General features: G+C 36.0%; 1 protein-coding gene and 1 non-coding gene across 15 annotated transcripts in view; both read left to right on the top strand.

Moving 5' to 3' along the window:
- NCOR1 (nuclear receptor corepressor 1) overlaps positions 1-12130 on the top strand; it is a 186426-nt gene that overhangs the window by 67836 nt on the left and 106460 nt on the right. For all 14 annotated transcript variants that reach the window (XR_002517843.2, XM_021928189.2, XM_021928193.2 and 11 more), the window contains 5 exons: positions 1487-1553; positions 4462-4634; positions 5692-5782; positions 10514-10692; positions 11485-11539. Coding sequence is in view for 13 of the 14 variants with exons in the window: in XM_021928189.2 (XP_021783881.2) it covers positions 1487-1553; positions 4462-4634; positions 5692-5782; positions 10514-10692; positions 11485-11539 (565 nt within the window). In the remaining variant the exon portion in view is untranslated. The remainder of the gene's footprint in view (positions 1-1486; positions 1554-4461; positions 4635-5691; positions 5783-10513; positions 10693-11484; positions 11540-12130) is intronic.
- On the top strand, positions 11832-11936 carry LOC116271212. The gene has a single exon (XR_004179633.1). It is a non-coding gene; the product is annotated as a U6 spliceosomal RNA (small nuclear RNA).

Raw genomic sequence — 12130 nt, 5'->3', positions numbered from 1 at the left:
CAATTATTGACTACTTTGCAGAACTGGTGGCAAATATGATTTGCATGGTAGTATGCATGAAAACAATTGAATTTGAATAATTTTAACTTTTGTTAAGTAAGTGGTTCATAATAAAATTTATGTATTTGTGAATTTTTCTGTGAGATGCTATTATGATCTTGAGAACCCTTAGAAGTAAGTTAGTCAAAACTCACATATAATATACCTTGTTTTGGAACTGCTTAGCTGTTTTAACATTTTTAAAGAGTAGAAGAGCAGATAAGATCTAGTTGGCTACTTAATGACTTTTTTTTTTCCCCCACAAAGCCTCGGTGTTATGTTTGTGGTGTTGTCCTGTTTCTCCTGATACAGTCTGGAGAGCAGCCCTGTCCGATTTATTTCATGTCATCTACATTGCCTATTTAGTGCTCAGCACACTATCCTGAGATGGATTACTGACTGGCTGACTTCATTTAAATTCCTAGGAAACATTTAAGATTGTATTTGTTCATTGTCATTTGCTTTTGAGTAACATATAATTATAATTAGAGCAAATTGAGTATATAGTAATGCTTCCCTGTATGACACCTTTTGAAATATTTCCTCAGCTGCATGCATCTGTATGAGTCATTCAGTAGCTATTCTTTCATCACCGTCATTTGCTTTGTATGAAATAGCAAATGTACATTTTAATAATTCTTTTCATCTCTTGGCTACTTTTTCATATAGCCAGCTCCTGATTGTCCATGCTTATTTGAGTGGAGCCAGTGTCAATGTTAGTCCTGAGTGGCAGATAATCCAAAAAATTACTTCTACTTGCCTTGGCTTTGTATTTGTATTTGAATAATCAGCTTGAAATCCTTTCTGGAAATAGGTGGGGTATAAATATTTATATTTGAACCTGCATGTCATTGTTTTTGAAGGTCACAGTGCTTCCAATTTAAAAAGTGATTAAGATATGTTAGAAATCTTCCTGTTTTGTCACATCGCCCTCCGTTACTTCTTAGAGTGGATTGTGTCGTTCTGTGACTGAAGAAAATCTTCTGTTTAAAGCAGAAGTCTCCTATCTCTACATATGTTGGTATACATTCTCCTCGTAGAAGGGAGGTTAGCACCTGATGTAGGGAGGTAACTGTAAAAGCATTTCCTTCTCTTCTCCCTCCCTTCCTCAAAGAGTAAGATGTTTATGTCACCAGAGTTGTTAAGAAGGATAAGTAACTGTAATTTTAATTTGAAAATATTTATCTTATAATTGGATGTGCTAATTGAAAGTTAACCATTTTGTATAAAGTCTTACTGTAGAATGGGAGGAACTTTAGTCAGTTCTCATTTTTGCAAAAATTATAAAGTCTTATTTTGCAGGGTGAAAAAATTAGGATTAACTTTGTTTACATCATAAATTCTTAAGTGATCTTTGCCTATTTTCCAGTGTCTCTGGAAAAAAAGTGAGTGCATTATTAAATTGTGCTTTTTCTAAATGTCATGCAACCATATTTTTCTCTTCTAGAAACCAGGTGATGAGGAAAAAACTCATTTTATTTTTTAAAAGAAGAAATCATGCAAGAAAACAAAGGGTGAGGTCCTATCCTTGTTAACTGAAATTTGTACAGCTTTCCCATTCATGCTCATTTAGGCATTCACTTTCCTACTATTAATAAGATTGGTCCTTGACTTCATTTGAGGATAAGTGCTGATTTAGAAAGTAATCATATATATATATATATATGACTTAAATCTAATTGTAGTAACATTTTGATACCATAGTTTATATTTAATATTATCAAATTAATTTCATTGGTCATCTATCTAGCACATTTTCATTTAGTCAAAATAAAATGGTGAGTAGTTTAAAAGAATATGAAAGATACTTTAGTTTCTTAAGCCTCAAACAGTTGTGGGTAAGTTGCAGTCGTGCTGATTAGATATTACTATTCTTTCTTTTATTAGAAATGGGGTCAGCTAGGGTTCAGCTTTTTCAAATTCAAATAGTTTTCCATATTTTGTTATATGACTTGCAGTCCAAAAGTTTTGTGGTTATATACATGGGAATTAAGTTATAGAAAATACAATGCCAGTAATTTTATTTTCATAATATGTTTATACTAATTTTACAGATAAACTGTTACTACATTTAAACTCAAGTGTCTATTAAATAAATGCTACTCTTTAAATCGACATCAAAAATGAACTTTGTGCCTTAAGTTAATGACCTGACAGTTTAATGAGTTGTAAAGCTCAAGAGTCAGCAGCTTTTATTTGGTGGAAAACATCTAACGTTCTAATTTGCCAGTCTGTTCCTTCATACAACCTTAAATTACTGGTCTTGAATTGTTTTTTTGCCAAGAACATATAAATATCAAGTAAGAAATTCGTTCATGTATTTTTTTTTCCTTTCCAAGTAATTTTATTGTAATTCTGGTACTCACTAAATAAGTTCACTGGTGATGCAAACACTATAAGGTTTGTATTTTCACCGATTTGCTTAAATATCACTTGGCTGTGTACTCTGTGCCATATATTATTCTGCAAAGGTGAGCAAGATAGCCATATGGTTTTAGTAGTTAGGGGGAGCCTAACGTGTTGGGAGTCAGACAGGTCGGTCATAGTATTGGATCACACCATGGTCATGGACTATGGATGACTGAGGAGGACACCTAAGGCAGATAGGAGTTATGAGGGGAAGTTTCAGGGGAAAACCAATTCTCTGCAAACTTGTATACACAGAGGGAGTGGCTTAAGTGAAGGTCTGGGAGCCGGAGGGAGTGTAGACTGAGCTGGCAGTGTGGTGAGAAATGAGGCTGCTGAGGGAAGCCAGAGCCAGGTTGCATACTGTCCTGGAGGTTGCATAATGTTTGGGTTTGCATTTTAAGAATTTGCATTTAGCGGGGCAGGCGCAGTAGCTCATGCCTGTAATCCCAGCACTTTGGGAGGCCAAGGCCGGCGGATCACCTAAGGTTGGGAGTTCAAGACTGGCCTGACCAACATGGAGAAACTCCATCTCTACTAAAAATACAAAATTAGCTGGGTATGGTGGTGCATGCCTGTAACCCCAGCTACTCAGGAGGCTGAGGCAGGAGAATAACTTGAACCCGGGAGGCAGAGGTTGCAGTGAGCTGAGATCGTGCCATTGCACTCCAGCCTGGGAAACAAGAGCGAAACTCCATCTCAAAAAAAAAAAAAAAAAAGAATTTGCATTTGGCTACAACATTAAGAATGTATGGGAGCTATTGTTTTGATCTAGGTGAGGGATGGTGTTGGCCTGGATTATGAGGGTACCAGTGGAAATGGAGAAAAGGTGAAGGACACAGAAGACATACAAGAGTAATTGAGAAGTGGGAGTGGGGTGTGGTGTGGAATGTGAGAAAGACAATATTCTCTTCTCCAGTGCCACTTTCTTAAGATGAACATGTTAGCAGTTTTTCATGAACCCTTCCTCACTTTCCTCTATCCATGTGTCATCAGATATGTTGACAGTTCTTTGTCCACAGTGGGGGGTTCGTCTGTCTTTTCTTCTCTATTGAGAAAATGGTATCATAATTCAATTACTTCTCTAGAAGCATTAATTCTCAATTTCATGTAGTTCACTGGATTTCTGTTGTTTTTTTTTTTTTGTCTGTCACCCAGGTTGGAGTGCAGTGGCGTGATCCTGGCTCACTGCAACCTCCGCCTCCCGGGTTCAAGCGATTCTGCTTCCTTAGCCTCCCAAATAGCGGGGACTACAGGTGCCCGCCACCATGCCTGGCTAATTTTTGTATTTTTAGTAGAGATGGGGTTTCACCATATTGGCCAGGCTGGACTTGAACTCCTGACCTCAAGTGATCCACCCGCCTCGGCCTCCCAAAGTGCTGGGATTACAAGTGTGAGCCATGTGCCCAGCCTGGATTTCTTTTTTTGATAAAGTGCAACCAGTCATTTTCTGCCTTTTTCATACTGTCAAAATGTTTATTATATAACATTATTTATAATAGCAAAAAATGTCAGTCAACCAGAACCTCCAACAATAGAACCGTTAAAGCATGCGTGTTTTGTTTCGCAGATTGGAAGGATGACAACAAAATGTTCATATGGTTGCCTTTGGGTAATTGGTCAGATTGTGAACTATTTACATGTTTGTATTTTAAATTTTCCATTTTTTTGGGACAACAAAATAAAAGTATGTTTTAAGCAAAATAAAAGTATGTTTTAAGCAAAATAGAAGTAACTGGTCAGCTACTACTACTAGTAGGTGTCAAGTAGTTTATAAATATGCATAGCCTTAATGTTAACTAAAATATCCAGCCAACCTGTGCTCTGTGTATTGATCTTAGTAGCAAACAGAGCTACCTTTCCTCTCTCCTCTTTCAGCTTTTCATTCCCAATTGAGTCATAAGCCAAATGTACTTCTGACTTAACCTTAAGAAGTAGCATTTATTTCAAAGTATTAGGTTTGTCAGAATCAGAGTTTAGTTTAATTATTATTAATTTGCTACGGATATTTAATAGGAACAAAAAATCTGCCAGCGTTATGATCAGCTCATGGAAGCATGGGAGAAAAAAGTGGACAGAATAGAAAATAATCCTCGGAGGAAAGCTAAAGAAAGCAAAACAAGGGAATACTATGAAAAGCAGTTTCCAGAAATTCGAAAACAAAGAGAACAGCAAGAAAGATTTCAGCGGTAAGTAGTTTGATGTTTAATGACTGTGATATTTTTCCTCAAATATTTATTGTTTCTTGAAACTGATCATGAAGAAAGTTTATAACGAACTTTTATGTTTTGGACACATAGAGGGGAACAACACATACTGGGGCCTATCGGAGGGTCGAGGGTGGAGGATGGAAGGAGGGAGAGGGATCAGGAAAAATAACTAGTGGGTACTAGGTTTAACAGCAGAGGGATGAAATAATCTGTACAATAGATCACCATGACACAGGTTTACCTATATAACAAACTTGCGCATGTACCCATGAACTTAAAAGTTAAAAAGAACTTTTATGTTGAAAAGAAAACTTTATTATCAACCAGTAAACATTGTGTCTTAGTAAATTTAATTTTTTGTATTATCCCGTCGAATCTAAATATGTGATTATTTTGAAATTAATTCTGAAGTTCCTAAAAATATTACATCCTTTGGAAATGACAGTGAACAAGAACAGACCTAAATATCCTTTAGTCCTTTGTTACCAACATATTCAAAGTATATTCAGTTGATGGCCAATTAAATTCTTTGATAGATTCTGATTTGTTTTACTTTTAGCGAACAGGTATTTTACAAAGATTTTAAAACCATTAGTTTTCTTTTTTATTGTTTCGTGTAAGAGTCATGTATGGAAGCCCCTTAACTCACAATTAAATCTTTGTGAGGGATATTGGTTGAGTTTTTTCTCTCCTTTTAAAAATGTTTCATGTGTTTTTTAAGTCTACTACAGGACATACAAAGACTGCCATTTGAAATGGAAATGACATCAGTAACTGTGATTTTCTAGAAGTTTTCTCTAACTAGTTCTGCCATTTGAACTTGAACATGTAACCTTCAAATCTCAATCGTAACATTTAAATTGTTGTTAATAGGTGACACAAACATTACTTAAAAGTATATATTCAATAGTATTTTACATTTCTTCTCTTAACTTTGTTAAAAAGTTCCATTCAGAAAAGTAATCTATAATTTAATTGATATGTCTTCTTTATATAAGGCCTTTAAATATATTTTTAATTTCTCCCTCATGTTTAGAGTTGGGCAGAGGGGAGCTGGTCTTTCAGCCACCATTGCTAGGAGTGAGCATGAGATTTCTGAAATTATTGATGGGCTCTCTGAGCAGGAGGTAAGACAATTTAATTCAAGTTAATTCGTTAATTATTAAAGCATTTTAGCTCTGTAGACTAGGAGCTAAGGGTTTATTTGTATGTAAATGTGGGAACTTTATTTAGTGCTAAAGTTTAGACTGTGTCAAAGATTTGAGGTGTCTATTAAAGGGTTTTTAAATGAGGCATTCACACGATCATACTGGAATTTTACAAAGATGGCTTTGGCAGCAAGGAGACCTGGAGAGAAGTGAGGAGGCTGTTAGGATAAAACTAAGGTTCTGAGTCAGGGCAACAGTTGTAGGCATGTATAGGAGAGTGTAATAGAAAGGTAGAATGGACAGGCCAAGATGGATGGGATGTGGGAGATGAGAAAGAGGAAGAATAGAATGTAGCTCCCTGGTTTCTAGGTTAGGGGACTAAGCTGGTGGTGCCTTTTCCTAAAGTGGCAAAGGAGCATGTATTTTACAAATGGCAGTATGTTCTTCAAAGGGTGTTGTCTAGCAGGTGAACCTGGGATATAGTTGAACTGGGGATGGTTAGATATCAGAGTCATCTGTATGCAGGTGATATAGTCCCAGACAAGTATGGTAACATGAAGTGAAAGGGACCAGTGAATGAGAATATAGAGATTAAGTTTATATATGGAAGAGATTCATCTATGAACAAGAATGTTTCATCTATGAAACAAAAATTTCACTAATTTTTAAGGTGAAGATATTCTTTTGTAGCAAGTGGCATTACTTTGTTTTTCAAGCATTTCCTTTGCCTGTATAAAGAGCAGAATTAATACAATTATAACACAGGTAGTAGAGACCAAGGTATACGTTTGACAAATATATCTTCAGACCCAAAAGCAGTATTTCCTCCCTTGTGAAGCTTCCCCACTCACTTTCCCAAAACAGAACTCAATGTCTAGTTAGTATCAGTTTACATTTATTTCTATTGTGTTTCTGTTCAATAAATATTTATGATCAGCTAAAGTGTTGTCTTCATGAGTGCAGTTATTATAAACCTTTGGGTCAGGCTATCTTTGAGTTCCTGGTGCCTAATGTTTAATTGAATATTAATAAAAATAAATGCAGAATAAGAATAAATTTCCATTTCTAACATTGAGTCTTCTTAGCCGTGTTCAGACTCTCAAGATTGTTCCAAAAGCCATCTAGTATTGACTGAGTTTTGCTAGTTTTGATTTTATTATATGGCTTTTCTTTTTTTTTTTTTCTTTTTTATTATACTTTAAGTTCTAGGGTACATGTGCACAACATGCAGGTTTGTTACTATATGGCTTTTCTTAAACCTCATCTCAAAATTCTGAGAGTCTTGTTTATTTGAAGTAGTGGCCTTAAGTAATGATCAAAGATATTTTTTACAATGCTTTATACTTCAAAATAAATGTTAAGTGTAAATAAATATATTTTTTGAAGACTTAAATATACAGTTAATACTCGATTTGCAAAATTAAGTGGAGTAAAGTGGATTTAATCTAAAATGTTAAATAATTTAGAAATAATTTAGATAAGTCAAATTCCTGTTTATATACTGCTTAGCACATTTAGAAGTAAAAAGCAGTGTCATGAATTCCTCTGCTCTACCCTTTACTACTACTTAACCTAGCCAGTTTTTTTTCTCCTCTTTCTATGGATATTGTTGGTTTAGGTTGTGGTGGACTAACTATATCTGGTTTTTTGAGGAGGGGGAGTTTGAGGGGTAGTTACTACTTAAAATTGCCAATTGTGATAAGCACCTCATATGTATTATTTAAACTATGAAAATTCTGTGAAGTGGAGGCTATAATTAATGGCTGTTTTGCAAGTTAGGAAACTAAAGCCCAGCTGCAAGTTAAATAATTTGCCCAAGGTCACAAATTAATAAATAGTGGAGCCAGACACTCAACCTAGGCAGTCTGACTCTGGAACTGTGTGTTCTTTTCCATATCTATATTCAATCAAGTCTGTTCCTTCAACAAATATTTATAACCCATTATGTGCCAAACTTTCCTTTAAGTGTTGGGAATACAGTGGTGAATTAAACCATCAAGTTGCTTGATCTCATGAAAAATTACTTGCAGTAAGTTTTCCTCTAGGATGAAAAAATAGCCTGTTTGTACAGAGTTTGTCTTTGTGTTGATACATGTTATAGGGTTCTATCAGTATTTGATTATGATACCCTGTTTTGCATTCATAACTAAATAAAAGTATATAGTATGTTCTTATAACTTACTGTGTTTCAGAATTCTAGTTAAACTAGCCCTGGAGGAGGTAGAGAACTATATAAACTATATCTCAGAGTTCCTTGATCCATATTACTTCTCAGATTGTTCTTACACTGATCAAAATAGACTTTTACAGGTGGTTTTTCTTTCTTTTCTTATTTCTGATATTCTCTTTTCCCAAAGAGAGGATTCCAAGGTGATTTTTGGTGCATTGAAATACATAACCCTTTAGGGGCAATTACAATATTTAGTCACAGAGGTATATCCCACACTCAAGCTTTTCAGTGCATTGTTATGTGATTTCAGGATCTTAGCCATTTCTAGAGACACCTTTGAGTTATCAGTGTTCCAGAGCACACCAGCTTCACTGTGTCCAGATTCCCGGAGATAAACTTCTTTTGGAATACATTGATGATGTTATCCTTGCTAATTTATCTCAAGCCCTAAATACATATTGCACATAATATTGCATAATATCAGGACAAGTGGATTTTTCTTTTTCTTTTTCCTCCTCTCCTCTCCTCTTTTTTCCTCTTCCTCTTTCTCTTTCTCTGTTTTTTTTTTTTGAGATAGGAGATAGGGTCTTACTCTGTCACCCAGGCTGGAGTGCAATGGTGTGACCATGGCTTGCTGCATCCTCCACCTCTTGGGCTCAAGTGATCCTCCCACCTCAGTCTTCTGAATAGCTGGGACTACTGGTACACCACTGTGTCCAGCTAACTTTTTGTTTGTTTGTTTGTTTGTTTGAGATAACGTCTTGCTCTGTCAGCCAGACTGGAGTGCAGTGGCTCACTGCATACCTCTGCATCCCAGGTTCAAGTGATTCTACTCCCTCAGCCTCCCAAGTAGCTGGGACTACAAGCGCATGCCAACACACCCAGCTAATTTTTGTATATTTAGTAGAAACAGGGTTTCACCATGTTGGCCAAGCCGGTCTCAAACTCCTGACCTCGGGTGATCCACCTGCCTTGGCCTCCCAAAGGGGTGGGATTACAGGTGTGAGCCACCCCACCCAGCCTCTCACTTAGCTAATTAAAAAAAATTATTTTGTAGAGATGGGGTCTCACTATACTGCCTAGCTTAGTCTTGGACTCCTGGGCTCAAGCAGTCCTCCTGCCTTGGCCTCCAAAAGTACTGGGATTACAAGCGTGAGCCACTGTGCCCAGCAATTTTTCATTTGTTTTGTAGCAGTATATTCAAGAGCTTTAAAACATAACCACTTACTCTATATTGCTTTTAAAATTACCTCTAAAGTATATGATTGAAATGACATTCAGCCCTTAGAATATGTAGCCATTATTTTTACAATGATAAGTAAATCTCTGTTAAATTTCTTTTCTTTTTTTTTTTTTTTTTGAGACGGAGTCTCGCTCTGTCACTCAGGCTGGAGTGCAGTGGCCGGATCTCAGCTCACTGCAAGCTCCACCTCCTGGGTTTACGCCATTCTCCTGCCTCAGCCTCCCGAGTAGCTGGGACTACAGGCGCCCGCCATCTCGCCCAGCTAGTTTTTTGTATTTTTTTTTAGTAGAGACGGGGTTTCACCCTGTTAGCCAGGATGGTCTCGATCTCCTGACCTCATGATCCGCCTGTTCGGCCTCCCAAAGTGCTGGGATTACAGGCTTGAGCCACCGTGCCCGGCCTAAATTTCTTTATTGGCTCTTTGACTGATTCCATGAGGAAATATCTGTAAGCATCTAAAATTAGTTTATGTATTGAGGTAATTTCAATCTAATGTGTAATTTCAATCTAAACACTATATGTTCAAACTGATTGAGAGTGTCCCAGGAAATTAGAGACTGTGTAAGGACTTGACTATTAGGCAGTATCCACTTTTATGAGGATAATTTTTAGGGGAATACCTTTTCTTATACTTGGGTAAATACTTGTAATTTGGGTAAAAGTTTTTAAATAGAAGTTTGTACTTACAAATTTCCTCAGTTAAACTTTGCGAAAAATAAGTTCTACATGTGTAACAACGTTTTAGTTGAAACAAGTTTCATTTCTAAGAATAACAACCTTAAATTTTCAATGGAAGGATGATGTAAAATTAGCAAGAAACATTTAATAGTAAAGTGAGTGTAATTTAAAATCACTGACTTAAATTTTGATGCCTGTTTTTTTTCTATTTATTCTCTAATATGACGGTAAAAGTTGTTCTCTAAAATGATGTTGAGATTTTTAAAAATGAGACTAATATGATAATTAAATGCTCCGTAAGGAACTTGACATTACTTTTTATCTTCCAGGTCTAAAATTTTATTATGTTAAGTATCAGCTTAGTTTTAAGAAAATAATTCTTCTCAAAGGATTAGATTATTTAAAAAGTGATATGGATATTCTCTGCCTCTGTAATTCACACAGTGAATATTTATTAGACATATGAGTAATTATCGTATGTTAGATGCTGTGGTATACACTGCTGTTGTTATTAAACTGCACACATGGTTTTTTAGTGTATATTAAGAGCATTGGTCCATGGCCCTCCTTAAATTTCTAGTTTATGTTTTATTCTAAGTAAGTTGTATTTTTTTTCCAGAATAATGAGAAACAAATGCGGCAGCTCTCTGTGATTCCACCTATGATGTTTGATGCAGAACAAAGACGAGTCAAGTTCATTAACATGAATGGGCTTATGGAGGACCCTATGAAAGTTTATAAAGATAGGCAGTTTATGAATGTTTGGACTGACCATGAAAAGGAGATCTTTAAGGACAAGTAATTTGTATTTTAAATTATTCTCTAATAGACGTCTACATAAGTTAGTAAAAAATATTTGGCATTTACTGGTAAATTGAACTGTTTTCACAAAAACTTGGTCCCATTTTGGCGTTTGAATCAATACTGTGAAAAGTAGAGAATATTGATCTTCCTGTAAGTTTATAGGTGGGAAGAGAGGTAACAGATAAGAACTGGGGTTATGAAGTCATGTTAAGAGTGGTTCCCAAACTTGGGTGCTGTGTGAACTTTTGGGGAGCTTTTATAAAGTACAGATTTCTGTGTATTACCATAGACCAATCATTTCCTGGTGTATGGTGCCCAGAAATCTGTGCCCTTTAAAAGTCTCCAGTGATTCTACAGTTGTTCCTCAGATTGGCAGTTAGAAAGCCCTATACATAGTATTTCTTTTCTGTTTTTTTTGAGACGGAGTCTCGCTCTGTCGCTTTAGCTGGAGTCCAGTGTTGTGATCTCGGCTCACTGCAACCTCTGCCTCCTGGGTTCAAGCGATTCTCCTGCCTCAGCTTCCCGAGTAGGTGGGACTACAGGCATGTGCCACCATCCCCGGCTAATTTTTGTATTTTTAGTAGAGATGGGGTTCTGCCATGTTGGTCAGGCTGGTCTTGAACTCCTGACCTCAAGTGATCCACCTGCTTCGGCCTCCCAAAGTGATGGGATTACAGGCGTGAGCCACCACGCCCGGCCTATACATAGTATTTCTTTTCCCAAGTTTTCTTTTTTAGTTGCTGAAATGTTTGTGTGCAAGTGTGTTTTTGTTTTCGTTTCACTCAGGTTTATCCAGCATCCAAAAAACTTTGGACTAATTGCATCGTACTTGGAGAGGAAGGTAAGACATGGTTTGCATTGGGAATGTTTGTAGGTTTGTGATGTTTGTTACTTTGAAATTCTTGTGCTCTAACACACATAAGTAGTTAACTAGAACCGATTTTAAAAAGACTGCGATTTTAAAAAGTCTCATGTGATTAATATAGTGATAATTATAATTATAACAGAAATCTTAACACAGAACACAGAACTAAATGGTTAATGAAAGATGACCTGATTTTTATTTCCCTAAAAACACATAGATTACAATGCTTTTAGAGCCTCATTAAATTTCTTATTAAAATACGAGTCTTGTGCTCGCTTCAGCAGCACATAATACTAAAATTGGAACGATGAAGAGATTAGCATGGCCCCTGTGCAAGGATGACAAGCAAATTTGTGAATCATTCCATATTTAATATAAAATTGATTTTAATGTTTTTGAACAAAATATTTAAAGACATTTTTAAAATTTACATATATGTAAGCAGAAAGGGAATTTACTTGTTAATAAGAAAATATTTGAATGTTTCTGATAGTTCCTGGCATCTTTCACATAATTTGGATTAACAACTGTAACTGTCTGTTATAATAGTAGATAATGTAAATAGTT

The sequence above is a fragment of the Papio anubis genome, chromosome 17, assembly GCF_008728515.1.
Source record: "Papio anubis isolate 15944 chromosome 17, Panubis1.0, whole genome shotgun sequence".
Lineage (NCBI taxonomy): Eukaryota > Metazoa > Chordata > Mammalia > Primates > Cercopithecidae > Papio > Papio anubis.
Note: the sequence above shows the minus strand (reverse complement) of the source record. Positions and strands in the feature narration are given on the sequence as shown.